Source organism: Sebastes umbrosus, chromosome 13 (genome assembly GCF_015220745.1).
Source record: "Sebastes umbrosus isolate fSebUmb1 chromosome 13, fSebUmb1.pri, whole genome shotgun sequence".
Taxonomy (NCBI): Eukaryota; Metazoa; Chordata; class Actinopteri; order Perciformes; family Sebastidae; genus Sebastes; species Sebastes umbrosus.
Window position 1 is genome coordinate 29,747,628 of NC_051281.1, and position 14,317 is coordinate 29,761,944.

Genomic DNA, 14,317 nt, shown 5'->3' on the forward strand with positions numbered 1-14,317 from the left:
CTTTGTTGTCTTTTCGAAGCCTCTGGAGCTTCTTTCTTACATTTTTTTTTTACTGCCAGTCAAAATATATATTTGAAGATGAAACACAGTCCACGCTCACACACACGCCTGTTTCTTTAATACCGAGGGAACACCCGGAGGAAAACATGAAGGAATCTCAAACTTTTACGTGACAACCTCTGCAGTTCTTGGAATCCTTTAATCACATGAATCATTTCCAAATCAAAAGCCCAACAAACAAGTTACACTTAAAATGAAGTTGTGATAAAAAAAAAAAAAATGTTTTCTGCATCGTTTGGTTCTTCCAACCCTCACAGGGAATTGAAGCTCTGACAGATCCAACCATATGGGATGTTTTGTCTTTGCATAACTAATGGATGCTGATTACACAGACGCTGGCATGATGATGATGACCACAACTGCATGTGTTTGCCATAATTCAATGCATGGTGTCACGGCTGTTGCTCTATGGCTTTTGTCCTCTGATCTAGTCTTAGGCTCTGGAGCATTACTATATATCCATCATCCTGCAAAAAACATTATTACAATTTAAAATTAATCAATTAGAAAGAGTTTGTAACAGAGAAATGGAGCTCCAGATTTTTTTCTGTCTGCCATTATATTCTCTGTATTTGTCTGTGCAGCATGCTAAAGTTTTCAGTGTGTGATTACATTTTTTTGATTGGTTTATTGGTCCCTATACCCCACAAATAGAACAGTTTAAGGAGAGGTTTGCTAAACATGTGTATTTAAGCATATTCAATGGAAATCCCATAATCTGCAGTAGCTGGGAGTGCTATGCATTCTATCCTTTGCAGAGAAGCACAATGAGTAACAGTGTTACATGCTGTATATTTTTAAACTAGGGCTGTCAATTGATTGAAATATTTAATTGTGATTAATTGTAAATTAATCGCACAGTTTCGTCTGACCTGTTCAAAATGTACCTTAAAGGGAGATGTGTGAAGTATTTAATACTCTTCATACTCAACATGGGACTGGGCAGATACTGTATGCTTGCTTCATGTAAATGTATGTATATATTTATTATTGGAAATCGATAAACAACACAAAATAATGACAGATATTGTCCAGAAACCCTCACAGGTACTACATTTAGCATAAAACAATATGCTCAAATCATAACATGGCAAACTGCAGCCCAACAGCTGTCAGTGTGTCAGTGTGTCAGTGTGTCAGGGTGCTGACTTGACTATGACTTGCCCCCAAACTGCATGTGATTATCATAAAGTGGGCATGTCTGTAAAGGGGAGACTCGTGGGTACCCATAGAACCCATTTACATTCACATATCTGGAGGTCAAAGGTCAAGGGACCCCTTTGAAAATGGCCATGCCAGTTTTTCCTCGCTAAAATTTTGCACAAGTTTGGAGCGTAGTTTCCCGACAAGCTCTTATGACATGGTTGGTACCGATGGATTCCTTAGGTTAGTTCTAGTTTCATATGATACCATTATCTTCACTCTAGCTTTAAAACTGAGCCCGCTGCAACCTCCGGAATATTGCAAGTTGTGTTAAAGATATTAGTGGCGTTATCACGTTAACTTTGACAGCCCTATTTTAAACAATTCATTTAGAAAGTCCTCTTTCAACTTGTACAATCTTCCACCACAGCTTGAATTACTCAACTAATGCTGCAGCGTCTGTGGTGTTAAAGGTCGTTGGCTGAGATTGTGTCCCCCCGTCCGACACACAAATTTCACCCGTCACCATTTCGATAGGTGATAGTTCTTCTCGGCTACTATTGTGTGCACAGTCACGCTGTCCCTCCTTCCCCCTTTGTTTTATTTGCAACAACTCTTATTTGCAAGAAATTCCAGTTTGCAGAATGCACGTGCACACCGAAAAACATTGCATGTTTTCAGTGCGGATATTGCTCATAAATTTGAAGGATATGCAGTTTGTGTTCTTGATCTTAGGAATAAGTGTCTTTCCTGTTGCCTTTAGACATGTCAATTGTAGTATGCAGATGGTAACGGCATGTCGGTACATTTTGCAACCTAAAACACTGTGTTCTCTGACAAGCTCCACGGGGGGATCTCAGAGGCGCAGGGTCTTATGAATGGCACCTCATTAGAAGCAGATTTGGAATTCAGATTTTCCTCATTTTTAAATACAACAGTCATTCTTTTCCAAATCTTATGTAAAAATGGGTAAACAGCTTTTTTAACCTCCCACCGTGTCACCAATCAAGACTTTAGGATCCTGCAGTAGGTGGAGTCTTCTCCTCCTTCCGCCTCTTTGATGTATCCTCCTGTTTGCCTGGTCCTCAGCTCCTCCCCCCTGCACTCCTCCCCCCTGCACTCCCTCAAACCCAAACCTACAATCCCACTCATGCACACTGCGGCCTCTCTTTCTCCTGAGTACCGCAAGGAGTAACCTATCAAGCCTTTGCTGAAGGATGTTATAAATGAAAATTTTTGCCAATATTCCATCCACTTTGCTAACTGGATTCAGTGATATGTGTTCCCCAGTAGAGTATATTTCAGGACCCGCAGTTTCAAACTGAACATTTTAAAATGTACCTAATTTCTCTGTAGGCACTCGAGCGATTACAAATTGATGGAGTGGATGAGGAACAGCTCCGTGTGTGCGTCTATGTTGAGTGCTAATATGTGTGCATTTTTATGTTTGAGACCCATAACACTGTGCGACCCAAGAAGTGTACAGTAGTTGTTTTACTTGAAAATATATCTCTCCCACTTTACCCCTGACTACCAGAATATAAAGCCTTCATAACTACAACTTTAAGAGGTTCATTTCAAAATGAAATACCTAATATATCTGACCAAAATATAGTCAAAAAACAAATCCCTACACTGTTTTGAATGCCATATCTAAGAACTCGGCATATCTTTAACAACAGTAAATGTACTGATGTGTTCTACTAATTGTCGTATTTTGAATAGACTATAGGTTAATATGTTCAATCAAATAAAAAAAACAGCTTCTCTTGCTTTGATAAAAGGAACACAAATCATTGGTTCAGTTCCAAAGAGTGATAAAGGAATCTATAAATTTTGCATTTACAAGATCCTGCAACGAAGGCGTTGTAAGTTACTCTTTCTGGGCACCGCAGGTTCGAGCAGCACAGATGTTAAGGAAAACCGAAACCTGGACAACGTGTCCTGCAAAGACGGGATGGGAGTGGCTGAACAGCTCCCCAATGGAAGCGGCCTGGGCAGTCGAAAGCGCCCCTTGGAAGAGGGGAACAATGGACACACGCACTCCAAGTTCCGAGCCAAGAAGCGCAAGAAAACGCCGGGGCCGGTCCTGCCCAAGAATGCTCTGATGCAGTTGAATGAAATCAAACCGGGCCTGCAGTACAAACTGCTGTCTCAGACGGGACCGGTCCATGCACCAGTTTTTGTCATGACTGTTGAGGTCAATGGACAGATGTTCGAGGGCATGGGCCCGACTAAGAAGAAGGCAAAACTAAATGCAGCGGAGAAAGCACTGCGTTCCTTTGTCCAGTTCCCAAACGCCTCCGAGGCACACCTGGCCATGGGTCGAACGCTGACGGTGAACACGGACTTTACATCTGACCAAGCTGACTTTCCAGACATGCTCTTCAATGGATTTGAGACACCAGCAGCACCTGAAGAATCCTTCTATCTAGGCTCCAATGGTAGCAGCTCCTTAAACTCACTAGGGGAGTACCCGCTGCCCACGCCACCTGGCAGCAACCTTGCCCAGGCCCCATTACCCCCTCCATCGACGTTCAGCTCGCCCTCCAGTGGGAAAAACCCAGTCATGATCCTCAATGAGCTCAGACCAGGCCTCAAATATGACTTTGTCTCAGAGAGCGGGGAGAGTCATGCCAAGAATTTTGTGATGTCAGTAACGGTGGATGCACAGACGTTCGAAGGCTCAGGGCGCAACAAGAAGCTGGCTAAAGCCCGGGCAGCACAGGCCGCCCTCTCAGCTCTCTTCAACATGCAGCTAGACCAGACACCGTCCCGGCAACCCATACCAAGAGAGGGATTGCAGCTTCACCTACCCCAGGTAAGATGTCTCTTTTCTATATAGATTACCATACTTGTAGAGAATCTCATCAGATAATAACAGAAACTCAAGCATTTAATGTATTTCAACCACACAAGGCATCAGCCCCATGCTTTCTTTTTAGGGATGCACCGATAACGATACCAGTATCGGGTATCGGATCCAATACTGTGCTCATGTACTCGTACTCGCAAAACGGCTCCGATACAACGGCACCGATACATCTTTACGGTGGTGCGCCCAACCCCGCTGTGCCGGGATCTCACCTCAGCAGGCGCGCACCAGCCCTCACTTTCATTGCGCCACGGGGTTTTGCTTGCACCCTCTGAATCGCGCATGTGTTAGACTCCTTGGTCCGTGTTTCAAGACGGGTCGGGAGGGTTGTCGACATCACCGCAGACCCCTGGGGCCTTTTACGTGGGCCGACCCCCGATCTGGCGGCACGACGCGGTTCGGACGCACTGAGGACAGTCCGCCCCGTTCGACAGTCGCACCGGGAGCAGGGGGCCCTCCTTGGCGGGGAGAGAGGGCGCAGCGAGCCCTTTGTCCACAATGTGGCGAGATCCGGACGGGGAACGCCGTAAAGCTGCGGCCGCGGGCCACCTTCGCCCCGAGCCTGCCGTGTGTCGCTCACACCCTCCAGCTGGCTGTTAACCAGGGTCTTTTGACACAGAGAAGTACTTGTATCGGTACTCGATATCGGCGAGTACCCAAATGTAAGTACTTGTACTCGGTCTGAAAATAAGTGGTATCGGTGCATTCCCTAATTACAACCCTCTTCCTAATGAGTGTATTCCAAAATGAAAGGCTGATTTAGATTATATCATCATAGTATAATTTGATCAGTTACTCCTGAGAGATTTGACAAAAGATGTGGCCAAACTAAACAAGAAAGCATTGTTGTTTAACCTAGTCTGTTCTAGTAGGTTATCATTAAAACCCCATTCACATCAGATGTGCAGGGACTAAGGGTAAGGTGGTTGCTTTTGATGCCACTGTAGAGGTGACAGTCAGAGCCGCGCCAGTGTGTAGAGAGAGATAACACAGTCAGCAAAGCTAATCAGCACAACACACAGTCAACAGTCCTTTTTTTTTCTCTTTACTCACTCTCTCTACTTGTCAACTGATTTATTCGACAAGAACCCCATTTTAACGATAGCGCCCCCACTAATTGCTCTATTAATTCTCTGTCGCTTGGTATTTAATTCCTGCAGCCTGTTTCCATCTGGCAAAGAACTAATGGGGACAAATGGTTGGAGTCCACTGCTGTTGCAAAAAAACATGTTAACTTTAGTTTAGTATTTTATAGTACGAGCTGGTTTTGTTGAAGCTCAAACCATAAAAGTCATCAAGAACTTATTTAGGCACGTAAGGAGGGAAAATAGTGTTCTTTTGCTCACTCCTGAAAGGAAACATGTTTTGGACATAGTATGTGTTTTGTGTCCGAGTGATCGCTGCTAGGGCTGGGCGATATGGAGAAAACCAAATACCACAATGTTTTTGACCAAATACCTCAATATCAATATTGTAGGGATGACCATTGTTGCTTTTACAAAATATTTAGAAATATTTACACAGTGAGGGCTGCACCCGACTTGGGGCTCTTCTGTGTGGAGTTTACATGTTCTCCCCGTGTTAGCGTGGGATTTCTCCGGGTTCTCAGGTTTCCCCCCACAGTCCAAAGACATGCAGGTTAGGTTCATTGTTGACTCTAAATTGCCCATATGCGAGCATCAATGGTTTTCTTTCTTTATGTCTTAGACCTGTGATAGTCTGGCGACCTGTCCAGGGTGTACCCTTGATAAATAATCATCAGTAATGTGGATATAATGACTAAGTTGGTTATGATAAATATTAGAACAGTCTGGTATATTCATAAAAATTACATCACTTAACTGTAAAGCAGTCTTTAAAACCAGGAAAAGACAACACTTATGCGATATTACGATATCCAAAATCTAATATGATCTAGTCTCATATCACGATATCAATATAATATTGATATATTGCCCAGCCCTAATTGGTGCTTCCATTTTTTTTGTACCCCTTCGAGATTAACAGTCCCTCCTATGCCATAGACGACCTTGGCATTCGAAAGTCAAATGATCCGGCTACGAGTGGGTGACTCCGAAGTATCAGGGAAGTAATATTGGACTAATCTCTTTAATTTGTGGTCATCCAGCCGTCATCTCTCCTCTTGAGTTGTCGTCATTTTCCATCACATTAGCGATCTGGATATAGAGCCAGAGCAAGAGGAGGTGGCTGTCCCAAGAACAAAAGATGTGTAAAGTTCACTCGAGTTTTAGACTGGAGTTTTAAACCTTGTCGCCGAACACTTTGTTCACGTTCGTGGATCAGGTTTACTTGTTTGTTTTTTGCTTCTCTGTCAGAAGGGAGATGGTTAATTAGAACTGTCATGCAAGACTCAAACGGCGTTGCTTGAAAGAGGGATCGGCATACCTCAGGGGGTCAACCCAGTTTTTACTTGTTGCCGTTTCAACGCTCTGACGCTTGTTTGGAGCTGAATGCAAACACTGTGACAGGTACATGGTGCTCTAGGGGAAGATAACATCAGACGCGCTTTGTAAACTGACATATCTGACACAAGCTCACGTTTGTGTGGCTGTGTGTGTGTGTGTCTTCTTGTTGTGTCTGTGCGTGTGTGCGTGTGTGTGTGTGTGTGTGTGTGTGTGTGTGATTCCAGGTTCTGGCTGATGCAGTCTCTCGCCTGGTGGTGGATAAGTTCAGTGAGCTGACAGAAAACTTCACCTCCCCCCATGCACGACGGAAAGTCCTAGCAGGAGTCGTCATGACAACAGGTAGATTCGGGGGGAAGAGATGGTTGGTGCTTTGGTGCTTACAGAACATGGCACAGTCAATTCGCAAGTTTTTACCCAAAGGAACATTCAGGTCGCAAGGCTCATAAAGAAAAAGTTGACAATATTCACAGTTCAGGAGAAATTTGCTCAGTCTGATGATGTTTCCTTAGAAAGTGAGTGGCCTATTAAAGGGAGGATAGGAAACAACATTTGGGCGTGTGGCGACTGCGTTACCTGTTGTTTTTTATTTTGGCGTCCATGTTAACAGGTTAGAGCAGCCACATCAAAAAAGAAGAGAAAATGGCCGCACTCAAACACCCGTTTGGCTTCAGAACAGCTTAAACACCCGATTTTACGGAGACCCGGCTAGATGCAAATCTGTCATGTCAGCTGCGTCTCTTCTAGAGATTCAAGGTCTCGCCTATTTTTGACACGAGCCACGCGGTTCACAGCAACAACCGACAGTGAAAGTGATCTTTTGACTGTATATTAACATCATATCAGCTATATTACTACAGTTTACATGTCTTTATCTGTAGAAAAAGTTACAGAGATGAAAAAAAAGTAAATACTTATTTTTAAATCAACACTTCCTGCTTTCATTTCAAAATAAAAGCCACAAAGCATTTTTTCTGTGGACAGAATTCCTTCATTTGTTAACACGAGGCTTTTATTCTGAAATATGTGCAGGACAGTGCTGTGGAACATGCAGTGACTTGCAGAGCTCCATGAATGAATATAGTACGGGGTTTTAATGGTGGATTATTACTATTACTTACAAATTTAAAAAAAACACACGTTTCTTAACCTTTCTCTGTCCAAAATAAGTATAAATGACATTTATAATGAAATGAACTGGCCATTATGAAAGTCAAACTCTATGTTGAAAGAAAGGGCTGAGAGCAGCAGCAGAAACGCAGCTGGTGTGGACGCATGAATCACGTGACGCAGCCGCCACGCGCTCCTGACGTTCCCAGTGTGGACGAAGCGTCACACACCTAAGCCACGTCCGTAGCTGTGGTAGCTCCTCACAGGACTCTGATTGGTCCGTTGTCTGGCGAGCTGGACACAAATGCATTAATTGAAGCCTGACGAGATGGATTTTCATGTGACATGTGATGCCGCATGATCTCCTGAGAATCCAGCTGCAAGGTCGTCAGTGCAAGGTTCCTCTGTGCTATCGAGGTCATTAAAACACAATTTGGACCAGTGGTATATGTACAGCATGTACTCTAAGAGCGTGTGTCTGTTGACTAATACGTCTTTGCTCCCTCTACCCCCAACAGGGTCAGACGTGAAGGAAGCACAGGTAATTTGTGTGTCCACGGGAACCAAATGCATCAACGGTGAGTACATGAGCGACCGCGGCCTGGCACTCAACGACTGCCACGCTGAGATAATCGCCCGGCGCTCGCTCATCAGGTACCTCTACACTCAGCTGGAGTTATTCCTCAGGTCAGTGAACGGTGTCAAATTTGTTCAATCTGTAGTGTCGGGAGGTTACTTGTGTTGATAATCGAATTACATGTATTTAGACTTGCTGTATCTAATTCCATCCATTTGAAGTCCAGTTAAATGAGCTGTGATGCAGTTTGTTAGCCCCGCATTAAACCTGCCTATTAAATCTTCGTCACAACCACAGCAAGGAGGACCACCAGAAGTCGGTATTCGAGCAGTGTGAGAAGGGGGGCTACAGGTTAAAGGAACACGTTCAGTTCCACCTCTACATCAGCACCTCGCCCTGCGGGGACGCCAGGATCTTCTCTCCACACGAGGCCGGAGTTGAAGGTACAGAGCAGGGATGCTAATTTTGAATTTTTTTTCTAATCAATAACCGACCCTCGTTAACGGATTATTAACCATTAACAGACAACATTAGGGTGCTATTTTTAGTGCCAAACAAGCCGCTCAGCTGCAACGCAAAGACAATGCACGGACAAGTTAAATCCATCATTTATCCCCAGCTGCAGTGTCTGAACACAACAGACAACTGAGTCCCCAGTTCACCCGTCTGGGAGAGTTACTGTAGCAGCCACGACGCTGCGTGTATTGTCCCAGTAAGTCTCCATCGCACCATTTAGTTAAGCTGCGAGGTTGTCAGCTGTGTGTCTGCCCGGCGTACGATAGTGAGTGTCCGAGTGTGTTTGTGCTGCGTTCACAGCTGTAGCGTTGCCGGTGGCTTCGTGCTCGTCGTAGTCACACACATACGGTCTGTCAGCGCGGCGTAACGATTGTCTGCCGGGACGCGTGTGTGTGGCGGCGGTGAGTGTGGGGTTGTTGGTGGAGTTGTAGCTGTGAACGTAGCAGCGCAGTGTGTGTACAGTTTATTTGTTGGTGATTAAATGCTACAACTCCTCAGACCCGAGCCAAGCTCCTGTATCCTGAGACACCGACTCAGACTCTCTTAAAGTGGGCTGTTAAGGTGGACCAGCTATTCTCCTTTAAGTAACAAGCCGCTCCTCTGAGTTTTGCTCAGCTTTTTAGCTATTTTTTTATTTTTATTTTAACCGTTTAACCAAGGGGTCAGCAACCTTTACTATCAAAGAGCCAGTTTAGGCACAAAAAAAAAAGAAAAAATCTGTCTGGAGCAACAAAACATTTGAGCATTGTGATGAAGGTAACACAGTTTATAGTCTAAGTATATAGTATATAAGTCTAATGCAGTGAGGGCCAAAGAGATAATGTACTACGGAGTATTAGGGCCACATTGAGGGAAAAAATCTGAGATTTCCAGAATAAAGTCGTAATATTACGAGAAAAAAGGCATAACTTTACGAGAAAAAAAGAAAATAGCCCTTAAAATTACGACTTTATTCTTGTAATATTACGACTTTATTCTTGTAATATTATGACTTTATTCTCGAAATCTCAGATTTATTTTTTTCCCTAAATGTGGCCCTAATACTCCGTCGTACCGTCGTACCATAGACCTACAAAAATGATAAATAAAAATAAAAATCTAAACGATAAAACAGTTATTCATTTCCATTTTTATAAATCCACAGGGAGCCACTGGAGAGGGGCTGAAGAGCCGCATGTGGCTCCGGAGCCGCAGGTTGCTGACCTCTGCTTTAACCAATAGCATTAATCGGTAAAAATTCTCAATGTCGGTTAAACGGTTAATTATTAACGTCCCTACTACAGAACGATCCCAGAGCATCCGCTCGCTGCCCCGCACCGGCCTCGTCTCTCCTCCTCAGCTCAGTCGACGTGTTTTTAATTTGGTCTTAATTCAGAATTCAGCAACAGTGTATTTTATTTAATTAAATTTGTAGGTTTTTCCTCTTATGCTCGGTTTCATTTAATTAGAATTTGACTCCAAATACGCATTACAGGCACATTTAAACAAGGCTGTAGTAATTAGAGCTTTTTGTCATTCGCTGTCTGTCTCTATCAGTCTCTCCCCCCCCCGCCCGGCCCACCCACACTGCCGGTCTGATTAACCTCCCTCTTACTCTTGTCAAAGTGTTTTCCGTTGCACATGGCAGACTGAATAGAAAACAGCCACATTCAATTAGTCAGTGAATAGATGGCGCCTGCTGGTGGAACAGCAGAAAACATTGATAACATAATAATAAATAATAGGTCATGCTTTTGTGGGAGACATTTTTCCATCCGTCTTTTCTTGGAGCACTTTTTTTTCTTTTCGTATGTTGAGGAGATTCTTGCTCATTGATTTCCCAGCTAGTCTGTGGTTTCTTCTACAGTTTTACATTTGTAGCTCTCTTTTTTTTTTTTTAAATACTCTCTTCCGTGCTGTCTAACTCAGACCAAGGAGACAGACATCCCAACCGGAAAGCACGGGGCCAGTTGAGGACCAAAATTGAGTCAGGGGAGGGCACCATCCCTGTGAGGTCCAGCAACACCATCCAGACCTGGGACGGGGTGCTGCAGGGGGAGAGGCTACTCACCATGTCCTGCAGTGACAAGATCGCAAGGTAATTTACCCCCAAACTTAGTTCAGTTATAAACCTTACAAAGTGCAGCTGCAGACAGTTCCAGTTGATATCCAGTCGTAACTGGCGACCACATTTGTTGTTCTCTGTCTCTTATTTCACAGACAAATATTAAAGGAATACATTTAACTTTTCAAAATTATGTTTATTCACTTTCTTGCGGAGAGTTAGACGAGAAGATTGATGCCACGCTCGCGTCTGTATGCTAAATGTGAAGCTACAGCCAGCGGCCAGTTAGCTTAGCTTTGTGTAAAGACTGGAAACAGGATGAAATAGCTAGCATGGCTCATCAGCCCCTCTAACCATTCCACCTCCCTTTTTTTTAGAGGGACCGAGGATGCTCAGGGGGAGATAGTAGGTCAACAGTAGATGTCACATAGAAGTGGTGTACATCATCTGAAAGCTGGGAACCTGAAGATTAATTTGAGATGCAGTTTAGTACTGTGTTTCAAGTTGTTCTAGTCATTAATCATAATTAATTAAAATATATTGTGGAAGTGTATAAGAGCGTAGAACTTGAGGATATAAGTTTGTGATGACCATTCCCATGCTCTATTATGTCTCATAAGCAATTTATAGGTTGATACTATTTGTTACACAGATTTGGTGCTAATTTTTAAAAAAAGGTTTACCATTCGAGAATTGATAGAAATTATCAATAATCCCTCCAAAATACCACATTAAGACACCAAGGCCTTGAGGAACACCATAGAAAAAGCCATGCTGTGATTTGGTATCAAAAACTTTTTGACATTTGGAGATTTCTGCAAGAATTGGCATTTTTCAGCGATTGGATGGCGAGCACTTCTGTTGTGTAAAATGCTCAGAAACCCCCTTATTGTCAATCTAGCTAGGAAAGCCATCCATCCTCTGAATGCTCTAGGTCTCTAGTTTGATCCATCCATCCTCTGAATGCTCTGGGTCTCTAGTTTGATCCATTCATCCTCTGAATGCTCTAGGTCTCTAGTTTGTGGCTGTAAAGTTTCATGAGGCTATGATTATCCTAGAGGTCACCACAGGTCATTTTATACAGTGAGGTCAAGTTTCAAAAGATGGTCTCAATGAAATGGCTACTATGGGGACTAACATCATCACACATGAATACAGTTGGGCTCATTGGATCCACAAGAGTCTCAGCTTTACAGTCATACCCAATTTATGTAATTCAAGACTGTTTAGGGACCCCAGTATGCAGAAATATTCAAACAAACCATTTTAGTACAGGCGAAAATAACACATTTATACTGCATTCGGAAAAACTGCATGTGATTATCATAAAGTGAGCATGTCTGTAAAGGGGAGACTCGTGGGTACCCATAGAACCCATTTACATTCACATATCTGGAGGTCAGAGATCAAGGGACCCCTTAGAAAATGGCACTTTTTCGTCGCCAAAGTTTACCATCACTTTGCAGCATTATTTTGCAACAAGCTAGCATGACGTACAGTAATGTAGTTGGTACCAACGGATTCCTCCTGTTTTCTCGTTTCATATGATATTGTAGGATTTTTAAGAGGCTAAAGCTCATTAATTAACACATTAACACAAATCTGCAACTCTTGGCAAGAATTCAAATAAGAGAGATTTCCCAAAATGTCAAAGCTCTGTGTACACGATGCTTAATACACTACTAGTAAATACGTTTCATTTTCATGTTGTAACTTTATACTTCAAGCATATTTAGGCTTCATGATACTCTGTGTATGTGTTTTATTTACTCTTTACTTTATTTACTGTGATGAATAGCATTATATCCTCGCTTTGTCATTTCAAGTCTATCATTTTCTCCGGGGAGTGTCAGGGACGGCTGAATTGATGGATCCTCCGTCCCTGGGGGCATTTTTGCAGGCAGATCATAGCGTCTTTAGTCTCTGTCCATGTTCAAGGCAACACTGTGCCTCCCTTGTGATGAACGATAAAACTTCTCCATAACTCTTCTCTCGAGGCCCTTTTTCTCCTCCTCCTCCTCCTCCTCCTCCTCATCCGTCCAGGATCCTAATACCTTGCCTGAACGCACGGAGTGATTGAATGCCGAGAGTCTATTTGATGAGGGAGATGTCGACTGAGTAGAGGATGCTGTTTGCGCTGTGCGAGGAGCCTGTTGCCCTTCTCGGCGTGTCAGCGCTGCTGCTGCTGCTGCTGCTGCTGCTGCTGCTGCTGCTAGTGATTCAGATTTTGTGTGGTTGTCCAAAGTGGAGCGATCCAAGTCAGTAGAGGGCAAAATAGGTTGGAGGCCGTACATTTCCTGTAGTCATGTGGGGGTTCTTACCAAGCTTTACTAGATAACAAGGAAAAACATGTTTGTTTTTTTTAAGTTGACTTAAGTTTGGATTTGATATCAGAAAATTAACCCTTTACAGACCCCTTAACACTCCGACGGCCCACGGGGGGGGGGGGGGCTATTCTGTCTAGTATAGATTGTTGTAGGCTCAGTTTTTAAGTTAGAGTGAAGATACTGGTATCATAGGAAACTAGAAAACCTACAGAATCCATCGGTACCACCCCTCTAACCTCGAGATGAATGAAATTAATGGGTTCTATGGGTATCCACGAGTCTCCCCTTTACAGACATGCCCACTTTATGATAATATTTTTGCCTATACTAAAATTGTGTATTTGAATATTTCTGGTTACTAGGGTCCCTAAACAGTCTTGGAAATACATAAATTGAGTATCACTGTAAAGCTGAGACTCTTGTGGATCCAATGAGCCCAACTGTATTCAGAATCAGAATCAGAATTGTGTTTATTGCCAGGTGTAAGAGATTTACACTAGGAATTTGCTTTGGTTATGTTAGTGCAAGTCAAACAGTATAATAACAAAAGAATAGATAAAAACGTTAGAATAAAATAAGAATTAAAAAAAAATTGAAATTCTAAGAATATACAATATACAAAATAAGCTATAAACAAAAATAAACATAATATAAACATTCATGTGTGATGATGTTAGTCCCCATAGGAGACATTTTTTTTTTTTAAACTTGAGCTCACTTTATAAAATGAACTGTGGTGACCTCTAGGATAATCACAGCCTCTTCCCTAGCTAGATTGATAATAATTCTGAGCAGTTTTCAGGGCGGAAGTGCTCGCCATCCAATCACCGAAAAATACAATTCTTGCAGAAATATCCAAATGTCAAAAGTTTTTGATCCCAAATCACGTCATGGCTTCTTCTATGATGTTCCTCAAGGTCTTGTTGTCTTAATGTGGTATTTTTGAGAGATTATTGATCATTTTTTATCAATTCTCAAGTGGTTAAATTTAGCACCAAATTTGGGTAACAAATGGTTTCAACCCAAAAATTGCTGCAACAATCTAAGACATAAGTCAGCATGGGGATAACCATCACAAACTTATATCATCATGTTCTACGCTCTTAAACACTTTCACAGTTGATTTTAATTCATTCGCTCATTTTCCGATTAATGACTAGAAAAACTTGACACACAGTGCTGAGCTGCATCTCAAATTAATCTTCAGGTTCCAGCTTTCAGATGATGTACACCACTTCTATG

The 14,317-nt window shown here is 42.8% G+C and overlaps 1 protein-coding gene across 3 annotated transcripts in view; it reads left to right on the top strand.

Moving 5' to 3' along the window:
* Positions 1-14,317, top strand: part of adarb1b (adenosine deaminase RNA specific B1b) — a 181,409-nt gene that overhangs the window by 154,924 nt on the left and 12,168 nt on the right. For all 3 annotated transcript variants that reach the window (XM_037789130.1, XM_037789129.1, XM_037789128.1), the window contains 5 exons: positions 3,099-4,024; positions 6,729-6,843; positions 8,130-8,298; positions 8,486-8,631; positions 10,613-10,781. In XM_037789130.1, the coding sequence (XP_037645058.1) occupies positions 3,099-4,024; positions 6,729-6,843; positions 8,130-8,298; positions 8,486-8,631; positions 10,613-10,781 (1,525 nt within the window). The remainder of the gene's footprint in view (positions 1-3,098; positions 4,025-6,728; positions 6,844-8,129; positions 8,299-8,485; positions 8,632-10,612; positions 10,782-14,317) is intronic.